The sequence below is a fragment of the Watersipora subatra genome, chromosome 2, assembly GCF_963576615.1.
Source record: "Watersipora subatra chromosome 2, tzWatSuba1.1, whole genome shotgun sequence".
Taxonomy (NCBI): Eukaryota; Metazoa; Bryozoa; class Gymnolaemata; order Cheilostomatida; family Watersiporidae; genus Watersipora; species Watersipora subatra.
Window position 1 is genome coordinate 41,303,817 of NC_088709.1, and position 23,762 is coordinate 41,327,578.

Below are 23,762 nucleotides of genomic sequence, written 5' to 3' on the forward strand. Positions count from 1 at the left end.
TGTGAAAAGAAAGAGAGCAGCTGCTATCGACTTACTGTCACCCTGCATCAGCCATGACCAGCTATACGTCGCCTGCTCAAAAGTAGGCACACGCCAAAAACTGTTTCTTCATACGCCCGACAGAAAAACCAAAAATGTTGTCTATCCGCATGTGTTGCGTTGAACTAAGGGAGAGAGAGAGAGGGAGAGAGAGGGAGAGAGAGAAAGGGAGAGAGAGAGAGCGAGGAGGAGAGGGGGGAGAGAGAGGGAGAGCGAGGAGGAGAAGGGGGGAGAGAGAGAGGGAGAGAAAGAGGGAGAGAGAGGGGGAAGAGGGAGGGAGAGAAAGAGGGAGAGAGAGGGGGAAGAGGGAGGGAGAGAGAGGGAGAGATGGAGAGAGGGAGAGAAGGAGAGAGAGAGCAAGGAGGAGAGGGGGGAGGGGGAGAGAGAGAGGGAGAGAAAGAGGGAGAGAGAGGGAGAGGGGGAAGAGGGAGGGAGAGAGAGGGGAGAGAGGGAGAGACGGAGAGAGGGAGAGAAGGAGAGAGAGAGGGAGAGCAAGGAGGAGAGGGGGGAGAGAGAGAAAGAGGGAGAAGAGGGAGAGAGAGAGGGAAGAGAGGGAGAGAGACGGAGAGAAGGAGAGAGAGAGGGAGAGCGAGGAGGAAAGGGGGGGGGGGAGAGAGAGAGAAGGGAGAAAGAGAGAAGGAGATAGAGGGGAGAGACGGAGAGAGGGAGAGGGGGAAGAGGGAGGGAGGGAGAGGGGAGAGACGGAGAGAGGGAGAGAGGGGAAAGAGGGAGAGAAGGAGAGAGAGAGGGAGAGCGAGGAGGAGAGGGGGGGGGGAGGAGAGGGGGGGGGGAGAGAGAGAGAGAGGGAGAGAAAGAGGGAGGGAGAGAGGGAGAGGGAGAGAGGGGAAAGAGGGAGAGATGGAGAGAGGGAGATGTAACTGCATATTTGGAGTTGTTTTACAGTATGAAAGACAACTCTCAATAAACCTTATGCTGCGCATGAATCTATTCCTGTAGACGGGTAATGCAGCTAGTATATTATAAAAGGTATAGCTAAACTTAATAGCTCTAAGTTTTCTTGATATAAAGACTTTTATTGTATTTGTAACACCATACTGCAATACCTTTTTATTTATTGACTTTTTGGTAGTTCCATGTGAAACGTTTTTCTATAAAAATGATTATGGACTGCCAATAAAAGTACATATATATACTACAAGAATATAAAAAATATTGTTTCTTTTCCTTCTTCAAGTCTGTAAATGCATTTCATTAAAATATTAAACTAGTTTATCATTGTTTTAAGCGGTGCTTTAAAAATAGTTATTCATAATTTGAGTAGCTGTATATTTATATTATAAATATTTCTCAAAGTATGTTTAGTCTTATGTTGTTGTATGTATATCTCTACACGTTCGGCTATAGATCTTAAAATCTTGGAATAAAGAAATCCATACTGAAAAAGATTTGATATCGGACCCACCCGTTTACAAGTCCAACACCATAACCATTAGACCATCAAGATAGAGTTGCTAGATTGCCAATATAAGTCATTATACATGTAATAGAGCAAATGCCCAATGGTTTTGCGTATCAAGCAGGGTCATAGCATAACGTCATGAGAAGCTGCTGGCTCACATGTAGTATTGCGATGCCTAGTGAAGGTATGTAGTTCATTTACAGAATTTTACATGGTACATTCAACAATACCCACGCTACTGTATGACAAATCTACAAATAACTCATATTTATCATCTTTTTTCAGCACCCACAGACTCAGCCAGCCAAGCTGATATGGATAGGTCAGCTACAACTGATTCACTGGTGTTAGCTGTACCAATTGCCACGTCTCCAAGCATCGAGGAATTGAATGATGAAAGTGTGCCCAAACCTGAAACTGCAGTTCAGGCATCCCTGGTTCAGGCATCCCCGGTCGCTGAAGCGCAAGAGGTCAGAGCCCGAAATTAGAGCTAAAGCTATCACATACACCATGATATGACAGCGCAAGAAAATAGGCAAGCCAAATTAGACGGGTTGGCAAGATGATTACTGAGCAGCTCCGTCAAATTTCAAACAAACGATTAGCCTCGACCGCATTGTTGAAGAGCCAACAAATTCTTCATGAGGCTCAGTTTCAAGAACAACCACAGGCACCTATATATGGTCAATCAACTGAAGCAGACACTGATCCCAGCTATTCAATATTATAGTACCAGCAAGTTTTATATAATTTTATATAATCATACATATATTTTTTGCATACATACCTCTTATGGGAATAATAAAATTGTCATTTACAACATAGTTACCCACTGTGCATTTGGTCCATAGCTATATATTATAATATTAAATGTATCCCTGTTTTGTCCTTATTTCAAATATGTAAATAAAACAGTTGTAAAATTACGTTTTTAAATCATTATGTAGGCTAAAATCTGAACATTGTATTTTTTAATTTGTAAATACCCAACGGCTTTGCGTACGACGCGGGTCATAGCATAACGTCATGAGAAGCTGCCGGCTCACATTATTAAGCGTACTCAAATTTTCCATTGGCAATGTGCCAGGCTAATAGCAAGCAACTCTCATTACTTCTCATTGTTTCTAAGACAAAACACTATTCTCATGATGTGTAGTTTGAAAGTTAGAATGGCAAATGTTGTTATATGTTAAATACAAATCAATTTTCTATTCAAAGGCGTTTCTATTACCCGGGCAACGCCGGGTAGCACAGCTAGTAATTACATAATATGTGCTCTAGTTATTGCACATACATTGTTTTTAAAATGGGTCAATGACTTATTTAATTGACTAACGGTTTTTAGATTGACAGATTTTAGATTGACGGATTTTAGATTGATGGATTTTAGATTGACGGATTTTAGATTGATTGATGAACTTTAGAAATAATTGGCTGTTTGTAAAACTAATTTCTTAAAATTGGTTGACGAATCTTTAAACTGCTCAACCAATTTTTTAAAATAATTATCTATTTTTAAACTGATGCAATAAGTTTCTATAATGCTTGATGGTTTTTAAAAAACTAGGTTTATAGTTTTAAATCCCATTATTTCGATAATGATTATTAATCACATCTATGTTTATATCTACATTTAACTATATATCTATATACATGTATATCTAACGATGTTGAATAAAAGCTCATTGCACTCATTGATATGTTAGCAAACATATCAATGAGTGCAATAAGCTTTTATTTATTATCTTTAAATATAGATATAAACTAAAAATATGCCTTCAAATTTAGAATGAAATAAAAAATTGAAAGCTCTACCAAATTGCGAAGCAAGGCACCGGCTATAATATCATTGCAGATTAATTGCAAGCAATAGATATCAACTAGTAGAGATATTTATCGGTCTCTTGATGCGTATCTATTAAAAGATATTTGACAAGTTGGAGGTAAGTTTGCATATTTATTGCATTCAAATGGTTACAAGGTTACAAAAATGGCGAAATTCGCTTAGCCCGTACAAGGGCTAAATCTATCTTTCCAAAATTCTGAAGAGCCATTTGAAAAATACAACGCCAACCTATATTTGAACGCCGCCTCCAATTGACCACCACTAAAGTGAAGAGGTTTTATTGTATATAGACTTTCAGTGTCCATTTTACACACTGAAATTAACTAATGTCATTTATTCACAGCTTTAGCCTTCGCTCAGTAATTCTCCTAAACCATTTCTGTCCAGAACACTTCAGTACCTTTCAAGTTGATGGCTTCCAACGTTTATACTTGTCATAACTGTTTTGGAATGTCAGTGGTACTGCATATCAAACCAATAGTGATGTGTTAGTGTAAAGGTTATCAACTCATTGCCTGTGTCCCATAGCATTGCTATACCATTAAAGAGTTGAGTAGTGTTGAAAGGGCGATTGAAAGAACCAGGGCTAAAGGTTATAAAGTGACAAACTTTGTAATTCAGTAACATTGTTTTATAACTGTCACATCTCTGTTTATGGTTTATGGATGCTCGACCCTCTAATAGGTACATGTCTGGAGGGCATATGGATAATGTCGATCATTGATGAGGTACTCAATGAGAAATAGTTGGGGCCTGTATCTATTCGTTCATAAACATAGAGGTATCCTCAAGTAACGGTGTTTATATCTGCGCTTTCAGGCCTATAAGTTGGTAGTTGTAGCATTTAGGTATCATCATCCACTACACTTCAGATAATCCACCCTTTATCTAGCTTTACCTATTGAACCATGTACACAGCCAAACAAGTTGAGTTTGTATTTACCTTAAATAGTTCGATAATTAGTTTTTTACCATTTTCTCCAGTTTAGTCTTCAATAATTACATGTAGGTATGTTTAGACAGAGCAGACTTTTATCGAAGGTTTTTATATAATTGACATTAGCTACAAAACAACGTATATATATCACTCGCACTTCACACTTATTGGGTAGTTGGAAACACTGCTGGAAATGGGTATAATATATTTTCATTTTATAAGTAAGTGTATGATATATATTGTTGAAATTAAATTTTTTTTGTTATAATTGTGTAAAATTTTTGAGTTTATGGTGACGAGTGATCACAAGAGTAAAGCTCTACAGTACCTGATATACCAATACACTTCAACATGATTACATTGTTGAATCTGTGAGCGAGTCCAATAAAAGCATTTTTAGCATTCTCTGCACACGTTTTCCCATGAGAACTGATCATTTGTTGTAGCATACATGTCAGCTATTTGTATAGACCTCAGGCCGCAGTATTCAGTGGCATAAAGGTGTACGCTGTACCTTCTGTCACGGCTTATATCATCGGTCACAAAAGCTACCATGCTTTTAAAATATTGTGAGCTATCTGTTTGTTTATATGCATATTTTTACAGTAGCGGAAGACAGCGTGCTTAGTGCCCACAAGAGCTGTAGGTATTGAAAAAACATTTTTGGAAAGCCAAAGACTTTTATCTAAAGGCATGTAAAGCTGTTGAAAATCAAACTTGGTAGAGGGAGACAATTGCAAAATAGAGAAGTTTCCCATTCGACCTGGTAGTCATGTTGCAGATCTTCTTTCTGGAGCATACTTCTATTCGAGACCATGGCGGCAATACAGTCGGTGTATGGATCCGGCATACACGTCAAAGATAGCCTAACAAGACAGATACTGCCTTGAGTTTTCTTCAGTGACTTTCAGCAACAAAAAATCTTTAAAACACTATCATTGTCTGCAAGTAGAGAATAGCCAAAACACTAGATTTATACTAATCTTTTTTTCAGAATTTATGTTAATTTGTAAGAATAACTATGCCAATGTCTATGTACCGGTATTACAAGTTAGTTGAAGTATTTTATTAGTCAAGGAATCGCAACTACTAACACTAACTTATGATACACTAAAGCCTGAGTGACAGGATTATTTAGTAGAGCTGAGCTAATAAATATCCTCAAGCTATTCTCTTCAACAACAAACAGTGCATTATATACACGCATTGGCATGTCAGTTGATACAAAATACCAGTGTTATACACCTTGGCATATCAGTTGATACAAAGTACCAGTGTTATACACCTTGGCATATCAGTTGATACAAAGTACCAGTGTTATACACCTTGGCATATCAGTTAATACAAAGTACCAGTGTTATACACCTTGGCATATCAGTTGATACAAAGTACCAGTGTTATACACCTTGGCATATCAGTTGATACAAAGTACCAGTGTTATACACCTTGGCATATCAGTTGATACAAAGCTTAAAATACAGAAAGAGAAGATAACATCAAAATGCTTCATTAGGTTTTTATTTTTATGTGTTGTATCCAGTAAGGTTTCTTTGCACAATATTACTGTAAAACCTCTAATTGAATGCCATAGTACTTTATTTTTCAACCCTTCTTTTATAGTGGCGGGTAATTGAAGGCGGCGTTAAAACAGAGCTGGTATTGTATTTTTCAAACGGCTCGTCAGAATTTTCGCAAGATAAATTTAGCCCTTTTACGAGCGGAGCGAATGTCGCCTGTATTTTGCTCTCTGTTTTCAGTGGAGCCATATTAAACCTATTGGATACAATAAATGTGCCAATTTACCTCCAACTCGTCAAACATCTCTTAATAAACATGCGTTGAGAAACCGAGAAATATCTCTACTAGTTGATGTCAATTGCTTGCATTTGACCTGCGACGGTATTATATCTTGTGTCCTACTTTGCAATTTGTTGGCACTTTCAACTTTTAATTCATTTTAAATTTGAAAACACTTTTATTTTATATCTATATTTATCAATGTTGCATAAAATCTCATTGCACTCATTGATATGTTTGCTACAGTTTGCAGCCAAAACTAGCTTTTTATGTGTAATAGAAGAGGAGTTCTGAGCATCGATCAATTGTATGATCAGATCACTGCAATGATGCTATCAAATAATATGCTATAGATTTGCAGATTTATGAGTTATGTGATGATAATCTACCAAATGCTACAAATACATATTCATAAACAAGGGACATAAACGAACCATTCTTATATTACATGCAGCAACAAAAACTAACGTTTTTAAAACAAAAATATTTGCATCATTTGCTCGGATAACCACATTCTGATTGTTGCTTCCGATAGAACAAACATCTTCTAGTTGTCCAAAACCTTCCACAATGTTTTCTGATCTTTTTTGGTCAGAACATCTAATCATAAATAAATGTATGCATAAATACGTGTATGTAAACATATGTTCCTGTAGTTACATGTCAACACGTGTTTATATAGTTCCATGTGTTTATATGTTTATAAACAGTGCACCCTTAGGATACGATTACCCTGATATACGATTTTTTAACCTTACAAAGTGTAACATGATGATTTTTTCACCTCACCATATGAATCTTATTTCACCATACGAATTCAACAAAAATGTTCCCAGAGTTCAAGTTTGGCAGTCGGTGTGCTTATTACTTGTTACGTACACCAAAATAACAAAGACGCCTGTTCACCGAAAATATTTTCACAATGTCTGAATGAGACACAATGACCGATTTTTTAGTTCACCAATTCTCATGTGTAAAACGGTGATATTCTCCATTTAAAACCAGTAGCAAAGTTGGAGGTATGATTACTTTAAAAGATTAGACAACTTCCTTTAACCTGCTAACAAAAACCTACTTCATTATGAAAACAGCATCATTCGGACATTCCTGCCAAATTATGTTAAAGGTTTTAAACAGGTCCACAAAAAATTATAGTGAAAGCGGTGACAGAAACCAGATAAGTTATAAAATTTTACTGATAAAAAAGTGAAGTTCAGTAAAATTGTTAAAAATACTTGATAAAACTGAGCTCTAAGTCTGTGTGTTTAGTAAGCTAAACTTATCTAAGGTGACTTTAAAGTTCATGTTACACATACATCTGTCTTGAAGGTAAGTACTCCCTATGCTATGTACTGCACCTGTACATAACAATGTTGCATTTTATTGTAAATCGTAACCACTGAATACAATAAAGTTATTGTAGGTGACTATATAGTTACTGAAGTTAACATACTATTTTGTTATTAATTTTTACTAGGTACAAGTACGTATATAACATTTTGACAATTTTTACCAGATGTTTGCATTATGTAATTACTATGGTTTCTATACTTCTACGTACTGTTTTTACCCATATGACGCCAACCCTAGAACGGATCAAAATCGTATCCGGAGAGTGGACTGTAGTCACATGGATACAAGTTCATGCAGTACATGAACTTGTAACTTCGATGAATTGATGTATTCGACTTTGATGAATTGTGTATATTCATGAACACGCAAGTTCGATGAATATAAACTTAGTTTTTTTAGATTTTTTACCATAATGTGCAGATGCAGCTGTTATACTAAAACCAGGCTAGAAAAGCAAATTGATATTCAACAATTTTGTGTAGACCATCCTTAGCTTTTTATTGATGTACATATTAATTGATGCCATAATTAATAAATCAACAAATAATGTATTTATTTTAAGTGGTCTCATAATCACCACAATTAATGCTAAAGTTTGATAATAGCAACACGAACTGTTTTGAGTTCAATGCGTTGGAGTTTTCTTTTCCCAAACCACTGAGAAGAAAACTCCAAATTAAATATTTTACTACATTGAATTTTATAGCATGCAGTCGCTATGATATTGTCGTGACTGCCACTGGGGATTAGTGGTTAAATTAGGTAGGATTCTGTGATCTCACCAATATTTTAATAAAGATCTTTTTATAAGTATTTTTCCAGAGTTATGCTCTTCTGTTACACTAACAAAAAATATCAGGATATCAGGTAGACCAAATTCCTAATGTTGGCAGTGCAAAAACATTTTAAAGTTCAAGCTAACATAAGTAAATTCTTTTTTAAATTGCATTGATCTGTAATTTATGAAATAATTAAGTATTTTCATCAAACGAGTAACTCATAATATTTGTGACATTACAAATTTTTTATATGATCAAGATGTTTGATGGTACAAATATATCACGAGGATATGAATATTCTACTTATATGAAATAAATATACATTGAATATATAATATATATAGTATATATAGTATATATATCTGTCAGTGTTTTTTTGTCGTTTGTACATCCAGTTATAGCAACGCACAATATAACTGGATATGCACATATACATATCAATATCATGGATGTATATATTTATACTAACCAATGAAAGCCCGGTGTTGCCCGCGTAATAAAAGTGTTAGAACAGAAAATTTATTTTTAATTAATTTGTTACAGCATTTGCCATTCTAACTTTCAAACTATATATTATGAGAAAAGTGTTTTATGTAGTTGAAATATATTAAGAGAAAAAATAAAACGATCGTAAAGGTTATCCAACTTTGTCAAGCAACTAACTTTCAAACTTCATATCATTAGAAAACATTTTTGCGCAGGACAACTAAATTAAAAATAAATGAAATGATAATAAAAATTTTTAGATGTAAATGTGGAATAATTAGCAAGTAGTAGCTAAATTAAGTCGGTTCTGCTACGATTACAATAAAAATGATTCGGTAATGATGCAATTAATACAAACAGAGAAAGCAAAATCAAAATCCTGAATATGTTGAATCGATAATAACAATTCTTGCATAGAAGTGTGGGTATAAAAAAAGTTACTTTTCCACCAGAAGCTATCCATCAAAGCTTTAAATACGACAATACTGGTACCTCTCGATACTGGCACAAATTTAAAAATGAGATATCGTACTGTATTTGTCTGACCGAACGAAGAGAGAGAATGACGAGGCTCTTTCCACGGAGATAATATAATGGTCCGTGTGAGAAGAATTGGCCTTGACCCCAGATATAGTAATTGAAACTTATAAAAAATATTTCTCAACAGGGCATAAAAATGAGTTAGTGCATTGCTAAAATAGTTACCGCATGCATACGATATAGGGAATATGATAACAGCACTGATAAATATGCCTTTTGTAGCTCAGTGGTAAAGCGCTTAGATATAAAACCTGTCAATTCGTCGTGAGTTAGTATCCATCCAAACGCGGAATTTTAAATCCAAGATTTTGATAGCTATAGCTGTACACACACATACATACATATGACCAAGTATGTGTGTATATACAGTACATGTATGTATAAATACACGTAGACAGAGACACGAAATACTTTTTGCTAAATAATAGCTCTCTTCACAGACATTACGAGATGTTTAGGCAGGCCTGAGGTTGGCTTAGAATCAGTTTACATCCTTGGTTGTTCTTCTTCTTTTAAAAGCAGCATTTTTGGCGCTGAATGAGTTGGTACAACTCGCTCCTGCAAGTAACACCTTGCGTATTTATGTAAGTACTTGATTTTGAGGGTGAAATGAATTTGTCTTATCCTTTCAGAGTCTTTTCTCCAACTTGAAAAATTAAAATAGCCTTTTAGGGTCAGTTTAGCAATGTCCGTCAATAAGCCTCAAGGACCTTCACCACTAGAATCAACCATGTCTGGTTATTTATAGAATGCTATGTTTAAAACTATAAATTCCACTGTCATACAGCCCACGAACAAAGTGATATTGGAAAAAAGAAAGGGTACTGATGGTTGAGAAATGCAATATTAGCAGTCAAATGGCACTGCTGTGCAATAGGATAACTGCAATGGTAGCTGTAATGTACTGGGTGTGGGTGTTGTTAAATACAACAAATAGCAATAATGAAAGGAAAAGATTATATGTTTATATTTCTCCCCTGCAATAGGAGAAATGCAATATTGGCCAATATTAGAAATAAAATGCACTGATATTATTAGAATAACCAATATTATTAATATAGTAATAATAGAAAACCAATGCACAATTTTGTTTACATTTCAAAACGTCATAGATAACAATATCAAGAAAAATATCCAAACTTATAATTAAGTATCGTAATCTCATAAGAATCGTTAGAAAAAAATATCATCGTCATTTCCTTTACTGAAATGAAACGATTTCAGTACCCCTACGCTAATTACAGAAATCTTCGACAATGCTATGGACTGGTGAAATGTGCACGTTTTTTTTTTCGTGAAATGGGCACGACTTAATGATGGGTAAGTTTTAAGAGAATTTCGATAATTTACAAATACTTGGTAACATATTTAAATAGGTTTGTATGTGTTTTGTATCGTTATTATACTTTAACTAATCTACAAAACGATGGTTAAAAGTTGTTGATGAAATTTTTATACAAGGGTTCGTCTCATTGTTGATGAATAATTTTCGTAAGTTGTGTGCACATGCATTTATCATAAAAACTCCCAAACTTCGCATCCGCTCGTTTGGTCATGGGAATATTATATAACATACCAGTTTCCATCCTTCGATAAAGGTCATGCTAGCTCGGATGTCACAGATTCATGCTTCTCCCAAGGTCAGCTGCAGGTCGGATGCTGAAGAGCTAGAAATCCAAAGAATCTATTCATTTATGCGTGAGAAAAGAAACAAAGATTAGTGTCCGAAAGGAAGTATTATCTTGTACTCACAGTTTGTAATATTATTTTAAGTGTTATTTCATTATTACAAATTATGAATTTATAGTCAGATTGAATTGTTGATTATATAAGAAATTATTGTAGAATATGTGGTTGATGAATGAAGTTGAGCAACAAGAACATGCCAATTTCCTTTGTAGAAGCGGGCCCCAGCTAACGCCCCCAGTAGAAGCGGCCCCCAGCTAACGCCCCCCAGTAGAAGCGGCCCCCAGCTAATGCCCCCTTTAGAAGCGGCCCCAGCTAACGCCCCCAGTAGAAGCGGCCCCCAGCTAACGCCCCCAGTAGAAGCGGCCCCCAGTAGAAGCGGCCCCCAGCTAACGCCCCCAGTAGAAGCGGCCCCCACCTAACGCCCCCAGTAGAAGCAGCCCCCAGCTAACGCCCCCAGTAAAAGCGGCCCCCAGCTAACGCCCCCAGTAGAAGCGGCCCCCAGCCCAGCTAACGCCCCCTTTAGAAGCGGCCCCAGCTAACGCCCCCAGTAGAAGCGGCCCCCAGCTAACGCCCCCAGTAGAAGCGGCCCCCAGTAGAAGCGGCCCCCAGTAGAAGCGGCCCCCAGCTAACGCCCCCAGTAGAAGCGGCCCCCAGTAGAAGCGGCCCCAGTAGAAGCGGCCCCCCAGCTAACGCCCCCAGTAGAAACGGCCCCCAGCTAACGCCCCCAGTATAAGCGGCCCCCAGCTAACGTCCCCAGTAAAAGCGCCCCCAGCTAACGCCGGGTGCTTCTGTTAAGATTTATAGAAGTTCTTCAATTTTTTTAATTGTTTTTAGCCTAATGATTTGATGAATGAAAAAACGATGTCATTTTGAAAAACAAAGACTGAAAACAGCTGAAATATTGCTACTTTTCATATTGAATTCAACATTCTACTTGGTTTCATACAACTTCAGAGCATCAGTGATCATTGTGTTTAAAATTGTATAACATTCGTATATATAATATTCTATGAATCGTAAAAAATTAGTTTACCTTCTGTATTGGAGTAAAAATAATGAACAATGTTTAGTTATTTATAGAATGCTATGCTTATTAGTGTTACATAACATACCAGTTTCTATCCTTCGATGAAGCTCAAGCAAGGTCAGATGTTGCATGGCACTGAGGAACTCATAAATTCTTTAGAAATATTGTAAAATTTATATTTTTTTCACTGCTGAAAATTGGCTATGGCAAATCATGAACTCGTCATATATGTAGTTTCTACTATGAAGGTCTCAATCTTTTGACATATTTTATTTACCTTTTCATGTAACAATCAAATTGAGCAATAATATCGGTTGGTCAAATGTTTATGTATGTTTGATGAGTTGTCTGCTCTATTTTTTATAACTACCTATTTAAATACAAAAGAAGGCAACTCTTATAGTAGTTTTTCACATTAATAATGAACAGGAATTCTATATAGAGTGGGTTCCCGCCATACAAAATCAATTCGTTTTGGTGTTGGGATCGTAATTTGAAATGTCGTATGAAGGAGTGTAGAAACCTGCAGCGATTATCTAATGCGAAGCTCTCGATAAAAACAACAAAATTTTATATACGTACTGTACATATTAAAAATCAGTAACAAAATAGTATAGTAGCTCAGTAACTATAGTTACCTAGTTGGTGGTTATAATCTGTAACGAAATGCAACATAACTATGTGCAGCATTGTTTGGAGTTCTCACCTTTAGGACAGACATAATGCCGAACTAGAGTCTGAGAGAAACTTGGAAATCAATGCGTTCGGTACAATAGACTTTTGTGACGCTACGTAAAATAACAAACCTTGAATTTAACTTTAATTTGAATGAACTTAACTTATTAAACACACACGTTGAGCTACGTTTTAATATTTTACTAAACTTAACGTTAATTTGGTCATCGTTTTACTTTTTATACAATGTTTCTGGCATAGCTCTGTTTGCCTCGCTTTCGTTATAACTTTTAGTCCACCTTATTAAAATTTTTTTTCAAACTAATTTGACAAAAAAAACTGAACGATGTAGATCAAATTTGAATTCCAAAAAAAAATTTTGATGTCATGGAAGGGAAAATGCCATAACAAAGGTCCAGAAAAACTTTGGGTCCGCATTTTAAGGTAAAAAATTGTAACACAGGGAGAATGTAACTCTGGGTCCACTGTATTAGTGTTCCGCTTAGTGACTTGCTGCCTATAGTTTGATGAACAGTTTGCTGACTTCACTAACACCTGCAATACTTCATTAACTTACCTTGTGGTAATTAACCTCCGGGAATGGCAGAGGCGGCTGTTACCACATAATAGTATTATAGAAGTCTGACCATTTCTAATTTATTGTTGTTAACTAGTACATGTAGAAAATAATCAATCATAGATTCTGGTAATAAAATATTTGGTTTATTAACATTTGGTACTTCTTTATTAATACAATAAAAATAATACATATAAGAATGAAAAGTCACTTTACAGGCGACTCAGTAACTTTTCAGCTACTGAAGCATAGTTTTGGCTATAACTGCAGTCATTTTGAGATGACACTGACAACACTACAGCCACTAATTAGGCCTAATCAATATTCCATCAATGAGTAATAATTGTTCATTTCACTTATATTCGAGCACTGAATTTTGACCATGGCCAGTAGAAGTGGTATAAAAGATTTAGATAGCTTTTTTGGAGCTGGCGTGGTTTTCAGAGCTCTTTTCACACAAAAATTATCATAAAAATATTGTGCGGAAAAATTATTAAAACCATGAAAAACAAGTTCTCCACTTGGAGCCGCATTTATAAAACATTACAGAGTAAGATATTATCAACGGCAAGCATAATTCATCAACTTTGCATCATTATTATTTTTATTCGCTTATATATATATATGTATTTGCTTTATATACTTATTTGCTTGCGTCAATTTACAATGCTATAAAACTCTGTACTTGTTATCAGATGTTTTTTACTGCCTATATGTAGTCTGAGGTTTACTATCTCGTCCTTGATGTATTTTGGATGAATTTATTACTTTTTGCAGGGTGACTCAAGTTCCTACAAAAAATATATGTTTTTGTTGCATTACAAGGCTTATAATTAATAAATAAATGTTATTGTACTCAGTATCCACTCTTTAGCAAACCATAATAACAAAGAAACTGTCTTACATCGGTGTCTCCACAGGAAATGAAGCAATTGGACAAAAAAAGCTGAAACTGAAAATATTGTCATGCATTTCTCCACAGCGGCCATGCTATTCCCATTGCTAGGATAAAAAGATTTTTCCTTCTGCATTCCTATTGGACAATCAACTGGCTTTAAACTTTGCGCAATCACCAGGCCGTGATCAAGCTAATATAAATAGTCTGCAGTGCTTCACAGCAATCTAGTCAAGTAGTGCATAGTGCTTGGAGGCCTGATCAAATTGGCAATCATGAAGTTGGAGGGAAAAATAATCGCAACAATTGTCTTCTGGATAGTCACCTATGGGTCACAAGGCGGCACGGCTTTGTCTGATCGAGACAATGAGATCAGGGGTTTGTTTGATATTCTGTCATCGTCGTCTGAAGATGAATCCAACTTAAGTTTTGAAAGCGAAGAGAGAGGTGCGAATCAATCAACTAATCTACCAATCGAACATCCCCATTTATTTGATACAACAGAGTATCTCAGCTCAGACGAGACAAGCAATATGGACCTTCCAGAGCCTCAACGTCTTGTTCCGATTTTAAGATCAAAGATAAACAATGAAAGAGAGCTCGAGACATCGCATTCAGATGCCAAAGAGCTGAGAATAAAGCAAATAAAGTCGTCATTACTGAGCAAATTGAGATTGGAACGTCTGCCAAACCCTCCCCTTGCAGACCGGTTGGCCATATTCCCTCATCACATTCTCGATGGCACGCCGAATGACAGACTATCTATGGATGAACCAGAGAAAGAAGACAACTATCACGCTAAGATTGATCAACTGATCCGGTTTGCCCAGCAAGGTAATAATGCGCATATGAAAACTTGATTGTTCATTATTTTTACAGTTTTTGCAAAAACAAAATTTCTGTTATAGCTACGGACCTAAGGATTGCTGTTTTAATGTGATCATACGAGAGAGGACACCGAAGTCCCGCAATCAGTTTGCCATGCCATTTGCTGCTTAATGGGCATTGTATCTAACAAGACATAATGACTGTCTAGCCTGCATTCCATTTTACTGCCTCTCACTATTGAGAGAAATAATAGCTAGACAGTAGCTCAGGGCTATCTCTCAACATGTCAGTCTAGACAGCCCATGTATGCGCTTGCAGGTCAAATATGTCTATATTAGTATCGTATACTATTCCTGCAGCAAATTGTAGCGAGCACGAATTTGTCGCACCCTTATTGATTTGGTAAGAATTACCCTAGTCTGAGAGCATTGATTCAATGATAAAGTGATTATTATTGACTCGTCGTCGAGGGAAACGAGACTAGCCGACGATTAGCTATTTATCTCTGGCTTTTATTTATAGGGAGCAATTTATAACCTTTGTTTGCAGTCCAGTAGCCAAGCGATTTACCCAGGTTATAATAATAATAATAATAATAGATGCTACGGTTCTGCGTCGAACTTTCGAATGACGAAAAATCTTTTTTATTGCTACGAAACTTGTTAGCAAACCAAACTGCTTTTTACCCATTTTCATCTCCATCCTTCAGTCAGGCTAGCCAAAGACAAAACGCGTGGTCATCATTAAAATCCTATTACAAATCCATTTGACTTATTAATGGTAAAATCAAGTGTCAAAATGAGGTGACCAAAAAAGCGGAATGGTTCAGTTGGCAGCGGTGCCATAAAGGTGCTGCCGCGGGCCAACAACCTGTAGCTATAGCCTCCTGCTTTGTTTATCTTGCTGCCTGAAGAGATGGATACAATGCTCAACTTACTCAGGGCCCAAATTTAATTACACCTGATAAAATTTCTTTATAATACGGACAGGATAATAATGATTCATTGTGACTTTGCAACTGCGCTGCACTGATGTTAAGCCGGTATGTATAGTTACTTGAGCAGTTGTATTGTTTTCACTTATTGACCAATGAACAAAGTCGTAATTCATAACTGCAGGTTCAACGCACTTGTCATGTATTGAATCGCCGAGGTATCTCACAAATTATATTAAGCTAGAAAGGTGAACATGCAGACTATTTATATCCCAGCAGCTGAGTATACTTAAAAGTCCACATACATAGCTAATCTATTTCAGTAGTCCTATTTGTTTCATATGTTGAAACCATCATGTGCCAAATCTAACGTTCTTATACGAACACATTGTTCTTCATTCAATTGGTTCTGAGGCTCAAAAACTTAATGACAAATGTATTAATTTATTTTCTAATCTATTGTATAAAACTATGCGAAAATGACAAGTATATGTAAAAGAAAGAAAAGAAATAATGTTATAATCAATACAAAAGTGATTTTTAAAGATTGGTGATTTGATGTAGCCTATAGCCTTGGTGACACAGGAAACTGTTGCCACATAGATATAAGTATTTTAATGTAGACAGCGTGAACTCAAAATTAACATAACTAATGTATATTTATATATTTAGTTCTTTATTTATTATTACTTATTATTTAACTTTTCCACCTTCACTAGTTTTAGGTTTTTATATCTTTACATAGACGGTTTTATGGGTCTTTCTAAGAATTTATCTGGAAAAGTTGTTGTCTCAATTCTAAAAACATGATTGTTTTTTACCTTTGCCCATTTCACCATTGCCAAATGCATGAGTCCTTTCGGAATCCTTGACAGCAAAAGTAAAACACAAGATATGAAGCATGGCTATATTATTTGAGTAACAGAACCAAACCCTGTGATAGAGAACCATATGTGTATATGCACTAATATATGCAATCGTAGTATTTCACAAACTTAAGACATCGTATGTCAAATTAATTCATGTCAAAACAATTATTTGCTTAAATGTCACATTGCAATGTGACATTTATGGTTTTTCACATTGCAATGTGAAACACACAATAAGCAAATCTGTGTCTGACTTTGTCGAATGTTTGTGCTTTTTCAGCCAATTTCTTTGGTTTTTCATTATAAACTTTTGTAATGTATGGATATAAACACGGGTATTTTCACAAACTTTGCTGCTTGATGACAAATACGTGTCCTTGAAATCATGTCATCTAATTAACTGTTAAGAGAAATGCAACAAAGATTTATTGAAAATAAAAATGTTACGTTCTAAAATAAACTCCGTATGTAAACGTAAAACGTTTTTATACCATTCAGTTCCTGTGGAGAAGTCAGTACGGATTCTACCTGACAAGCTTAACTCGACCTTATACTTCCCGATGCCATTCAGCGTCACAGAAAACAGTCTAGAGGCAGCAACGCTGCTTGTCTATATAGAGTCTCCAGCGGGCTATGAGGGAGAGCGCGCTTCACTCTATGTCATATCAAATCCCTGGTCTAAAGTTATAACTAGTCGAGAGGTTGTACTGAGACAAGGAGGTCATTGGGAACACATAGACATCACTGAACAATGCAGGAGTTGGGTGAAACACGAGTGGAAGAACAATTTGGGCGTCTCTGTTGAGGCAGAAATAGCGGGAATGAATCTCATAAATTATAACAACAACATATCAAGCAACGACAGCATGTCAAGGGTGAGTTGGTCTGTTTTATTACAGACAGTGAATTATGTATTTGTAGCCATAAATCTATTTAACATAATATCTTTAAAAGTTGGCATATTGATATATATACACAAATGTATATTAGTTCATTGGCAGCAATTTCATTTCAAATGGAAATGTTTTTTAAATTATGCCATACAACAATCACAAAGAAGGGCAACAGCCACAAAAATCAAATAAATAGTTTATATATGGCATTTAAAATATCTTCCTTTCTCTGCTAAGAGAATGGATATTAGGGAACAGATAGTTAAAGCAGCTAGCAATAATATTTTCACAATATTTCTCAGATGTTGTAATTTGTTTTTATCACTTACGTTGACATGAGTTGAAAACCTGTAACAATCGTGTAAAAATGAGGCGTATGAATAACCTGATGAATGGATTTTGATGCACGTTTGTTTTACTTTTGTGGTGGACCAAAGGGATATAACACAACCGACAATGCCAGCAAAGAATTTTTATCTTCATTAAGAAAAATCCATACAAACCAATATACTCACAAATGTAAATAGTTAATGCAAATTAAGAACGCCATAAAATTGGCTCTTTTTCCTGCTGTAAATTTCCTCGAGTTTGCTTAGAAAAATTACAGTTATTTACACTTCGCGAGTGGCAGAGTTTGTAGCTTTTACACAAGAATCTTTCAGCATATCAGCCAAGTGATTAATCACAAAACTGCATGGCATAAAATGATCTTACATGTGCAGCGTTTTGATAGATAAAAAGACTGACCAATCAGGTCGCTAGTTAAAGTTTGTATGGTTGTATTACTGTACCGCTAACTAACGGAAAGTGATGAAAAAAATCGACATCTTTGCAGCTGAGTTACATTAGCTCACTAACATTTAAATCTTTTGGTTTAATCTCTTATATCAATTATGTCAGCAAAAACGTGGCAGACAAATGTCTGCAAGATCTATCGAAACCCAAAGGGCAATGTACTGATGTAACAGGAAACTCTAGAAGTCCAATAGGGGGTTGGGCGCATAGCGAAAGCAAAGCGTAGTGGCATGTGCTGAAAAGAGAAACAGCTGTCTAGTCAGGATGGTAATTTAACACTGTCTACTGATGCCACTATAATTGCAAATCTTGAAGGGAGGTCGCGATTTCCAGGGAAGGACTTCTCTATACAAATTTTTCTTAAATCCCAGAACACCTGATATTCTTTTCATTGGCTCAATGAAGCAGTGACATTTGTCAATGGCAGCAGGAAACATGCATATGGGATTACCTCCACTATGGTCTACCCCTTATCTAATTCTCCGTCACTACATTGCACAACCTTTGTTAAGTACACTCCTTTAGTAGCCAGTGCATGACAGTCCCCTGTGGCAGGGGTTAAAACAAAAAGAGCATTGCACTCAGCTGGTAGATTGTGCGAAAAGAGCGGCATGTGATAAACAGAAGGCGCGTGGGAAGTTAAGAACAGCAGCACATCCGCTAGCTTATTGACTTTTAAAACAAACTACAACTTTCTATTGTTACTATTCATGAAAAACTCTATAGAATATTACCCTTTCATGTTTCTACTTGACAGCTGCCGCTGGTGAAACTGCAACTAAATGAGAAAGAATATAATAGAAGGAACAAGCGCTCCTTAGACACAGATGCGCCCTTATCCTGTCACCCTGAAGATAACGAGCAGCGCTGCTGCCGATATCCATTTGTGGTAGATTTTGACGAGCTCGGTCCAGACTTCAAATTCATCATGTCTCCGAAGAGGTTCTGGGCAAATTACTGCAAAGGAATTTGTCATGAATATGTTTTGCCTGCCAACCCGAATATGCAGCTAACCCGAGGGGTGCACAAGACGGAGCGATGTTGCAGTCCGTCTTCTGTCGAACCATTAACTATGATATATATGACCGACGAGGGTGATATCCTCCGAGGCAATATCCCTGGTATTTCCATAACATCCTGTGGTTGTGATTAGCTCTACACTCCACCGACCATTCCTGTCAAGCCGTGTCCAGTCCACGTTTAGTCAAATCAGCACCGGCTTCATTTTGTGCATTCAGAGTTTGCATAAAGTTCTTGAGGGTAATGTATGTGTGTACAACTACGATGAAAGGAACAGTGGGAGCCTTTGTATATTTTGGCTTCTGTATGAGTTTTTATGCCAGATGCTAATAAACCTGAAAGGAAAAAGGATGTTGACATTCCTAGCTTACGCTGCCCTCTCCTTATACCGAGTGTGACCTCACTCTAACAGGCCCTCTCTTTGTCCAAATTTTCTTGGATTTGTATTTTTAAAACGTTCTTGCAGTATTTTTATTTATTTTACAACCTTTGTCAGGTTATGGAGTATTTCTTTTATTTAATATTTAGAAAGAGCTGCACCAAACATCATTTGTGAATATTTTTTTTGAGTTTTAAAAACTCATGTAGATTTGGAAACATAATATGTAACATTAAAATTACACGATTCTGTACATAGTCACATTCTGCGCTCCGTAGCGTCTTTATCATATTTTCTTACGTATATCTCAATGTCATTCAATGCAAGTATTGCCAAGTCATTTCATACTATGTAAATTGTATCGGGCTATATTGCACAATGCGTAATAAATTACAATAAATACTTCACGATCTTATATTTATAGCAACATGAAATAAAACAAATCGCAACAGACAGACAATTATGCACGGTATTTCAATACAAAGAGTTTACTTTGCGACGAACAGTTTGTGTTAATGACATACTATATAATAAATAATAGTGACAATGTATGCCAATCTTGAGGAAAGAATGATGAAAGCATATTTAATACAAGAACATTGGAGCTGATGGTCTGACAGTACTATAGTTGTCAGCAAAGGTGATATTTTATAGTCAAAAGGTCGCAATTCAGCTACACATGTAAAACAACACCCATTATGACATATATGACAGGAGTCCTACAACAGCAGTGTCAGCAGATTGTCGGAGGATTACCAATACATATCTCTAATCCTCAAACTACAGCCGTCAACAAACATTGAAAAGTGTGCTCTCCTCTTCCCATAACTTTTTGTAAAATTACCGCAATCATTGACCCCAGACTGAATGCAGCGATAAGAAAAAGGAGAAAAGTAGCCAACACCAACCAATAATAAACTACCCTCCCGGAACAGCCACTAAACTTGTTCCTTTTTGAAAGGTCAAAGAGGCGTGTTTTGGTACAGAAGAGAAGACTTCTGGTACACATTGTATAATACATTCTCATGTATATAATGGCCATAGACATCTCAATCTACATACTGCAACTCACAGATAAAAACAGTTTAAAATCGTTGAATAAAAGCGAATGCCAACAGCTGCTTTGCTCATTTTCTATGTCTATGATTTAATAGAGCGATTAACCAAACACCTAAACACAGACATCGTGAATGAGAAATACAGAATCAAAATGATGTTGGGAGGAGATGTGATGCTATAAACTTGGCCTTCGTAGAAAAATAAACAAAAATAAATTCTTTCACAAGTTTTAGCGAGTTTTAGTTTTTTCTCTTTTGAACATTTTAACCACAATCAAGTTTTATTGATTTTAATCTTGAAAGATCCTGACAATCAGATTACCTCAAACGTCAAAAACGATTGTGAATGATAGAAAAATACCGATACTATCCGAGTTCATCTGTAAAAGTATCAAACCCTGCAAAGTGCAATGATTTGTCCAAACAGTGCTTCACTAAAGTTGCCAGCCAGAACTCTTCTATAATAGTACATCTAACAGCAAAGCTGTAGATACGCAAGACAAAAGGCTTTGTGCTCACGCTTGGGTGGCTTTATAGATACCCATGTTTGCTGATGTTGTCTCCAGTGCCTAATACGCATTCGTTATTCTTTATAATATTCAGGCCAGCGATATATCATCGTCCTTAAAGTCATGAGATGAAGGCTATTTTGGTGATGCTTTTGGTTACAAGCAACAATTAAACAAACAAATACCCATACAGTCTTGTCAGGTGTGCCAATAAAGCGCAGAGAATAAGTATGCGTACAATAATTCTATAAACATTGAAGGTGTTTGATTAACACGGGTGGTATGCCAGTGGCAGAGCTTAATGTCATGAGTTCAAATTCAGTAGGATGAAGTCTTTTTCCTAACCTACAGCAACGGCTTTGAACAGATAGATTGACACAGCTCTTATTATAGTAAAGACTCGTATGCTGGCAGTCCTATGAGTCTGCCAGGTGTAATAACTATATGCATAATTATTCTTTGTTTTGGCAAGGTGAATGAGTAGTGCAGTCGGTAGCATGCCTAGCTGCAAAACAAAATGACAAAGTTTGATACCCGTGTCAGGTAATCTTTTTTTTTACCTGTTTGAGATAAACGTTCTTAGCATGGCTTCGGAAAAACGGATGAACGGAAACGGGTCTTGTTATAAAAAGATTATGGCAACTTTCGCAAACAAAGTAGATGCGTTCAGTAAGTGCATAATTAGCCATTGAGACAAAAATGACGCGCAAGCTTTCTAAACAAATAGCAACATGTACCAATTTCACAAGGTAACTTCGGTATCATAACAACAGATCCACTGCCTCTAACAAGGACATCTTACGAGAAGGTAGCAACCAATTTATTTTCACCAAGTCATGTGCAGGACAGACAGTGGAGCTAATCCGTTTATAAATAGAATGATCTGTGAGTTGATGTTTCGCTTGTCTTTGTCATAGTAATGTAGCTCAGATACAAGAATCAGATTGTTGGAATCCCAACAATATACTCTTTGAATCGTGATCACAAATGAAAATGGGATAGGGTCATCACCAAAACTGCCTTATATAACGAAGAGTGGTAACACTCACCACTTTTCCCACACACTGACTCCAATAGTATGCCGTCTCTGTGTCAAGCCAAATGACAGCTCACTCCAGAAGTTTAGAAAAGACCTTTCCATATGACATGGGCTGATCTGCTTCGCCCAAAAAGGTACATGTGAGAAAGAAAATGGTCAAACTGAGTCAAACACAACACTGTAGTGCCTGAATCGGTACTAAACATCAACTTTGTATATATCTCCCTAAATTGTACTTATAAATATAGATAGCTATTCCTACAACCTTTCTTTACCTAACTGAAATCATGCGCTATTTACTTTTACGTTCTACATTTCAAGTACTTCCTGTTGTTTCAGCTACCTAGCAACTGATCAACAAAATCTGTGATTTATGAATACCTAATCTTCAAATAAATGTAGAACAATAAACTACCCTGACTAGCCAAATTTCAAGGTTGGCTCGACCTTTCCATAAGAATTTTGCCAAATTTACCTCCTCAAGAGTGAGAGTGTCTTGCTTATCGACACAATGCTTATCACTGGACCAGTGTTTATAAGCCATTTTCAAGCTGAGACAAAACAATTCTGTACTGATTCTTCATTTCTGCATTTCAAACCTACAAACAACTTTAATACCAAAGCACCTGTACAGCCACTTCGACATGAACTATAATTTTGCCATTGTTAAGCACCTGTAGACGGTTGTCACTGTTGAGCACAAACACTGTAACACAAACTTTTTGTGCGAGATAATCGTTACACTGATAAATGAATAAAGTCAAAACCTGTGCCTACAATCACCACCCATTCGAATTTTTTAATATATGACTTACACAGCTTCGTGTTACCTTGTAGAACTTTACTTATAGAAACCTGTTGTTTTAGTACTTTTGTGTGTTTTTGCACGAAAAACAAAAAAACTTGATATACGAAGTATTGAGCCAAGTATAAAATAATTAAGACAGATTTTACTAAATAGATTCAAGATATTATATGTTTCTTAAAAGAATCTGATTGTAGTTCGAATCCATCTTAGGAAAATACATTTCAGTTATTCTGTATATATATATAAATATAATATACATCAACAAACATATATATTAATTATATATATTTTTTGAGAGCCAATCTGTATATGCTGGAACCAAATTTGTAGTGACTAACAGGTAAGTGCCCTTTATATTATACTGTACTATGTAAATGATTATATATGTAAATAAATATATATGTAAATGAATATATATGTAAATATATATAAATAAATATACATTTACATATAAATTAATCATTTATATATAAATAATATTTATATACATTTATTATTTCTAGAATAGCTAGTTTCATAAAGAATAATAAAAAAAAAGCGCTCAATACGCAGAGTGAATTATGGTAGGTA

At 36.0% G+C, this 23,762-nt stretch overlaps 2 protein-coding genes across 2 annotated transcripts in view; one reads left to right on the forward strand and one right to left on the reverse strand.

Moving 5' to 3' along the window:
- Positions 1 to 10,804: 10,804 nt before the first annotated feature.
- Positions 10,805 to 23,762, reverse strand: part of LOC137387678 (protein Abitram-like) — a 65,452-nt gene continuing 52,494 nt past the window's right edge. Inside the window, exon 8 of the transcript XR_010977938.1 lies at positions 10,805 to 10,864. The gene's annotated coding sequence lies outside the window, so the exon portion shown is untranslated. The remainder of the gene's footprint in view (positions 10,865 to 23,762) is intronic.
- LOC137387501 (growth/differentiation factor 8-like) lies at positions 14,310 to 20,166 on the forward strand. Its single transcript, XM_068073940.1, has 3 exons — positions 14,310 to 14,894; positions 17,190 to 17,566; positions 19,137 to 20,166. The coding sequence occupies exons 1-3, from the start codon at positions 14,336 to 14,338 to the stop codon at positions 19,530 to 19,532; spliced, it is 1,332 nt and encodes a 443-aa protein (XP_067930041.1). The 5' UTR covers positions 14,310 to 14,335; the 3' UTR covers positions 19,533 to 20,166.

Excerpts from the sequence above, each read along its gene's own strand:
- LOC137387501 (XM_068073940.1), top strand. The coding sequence starts at position 14,336 with ATGAAGTTGGAGGGAAAAATAATCGCAACAATTGTCTTCTGGATAGTC. Across the intron at positions 14,895-17,189 it reads GATCCGGTTTGCCCAGCAAG|TTCCTGTGGAGAAGTCAGTA; the intron begins GTAATAATGCGC and ends TATACCATTCAG. Across the intron at positions 17,567-19,136 it reads GCAACGACAGCATGTCAAGG|CTGCCGCTGGTGAAACTGCA; the intron begins GTGAGTTGGTCT and ends TCTACTTGACAG.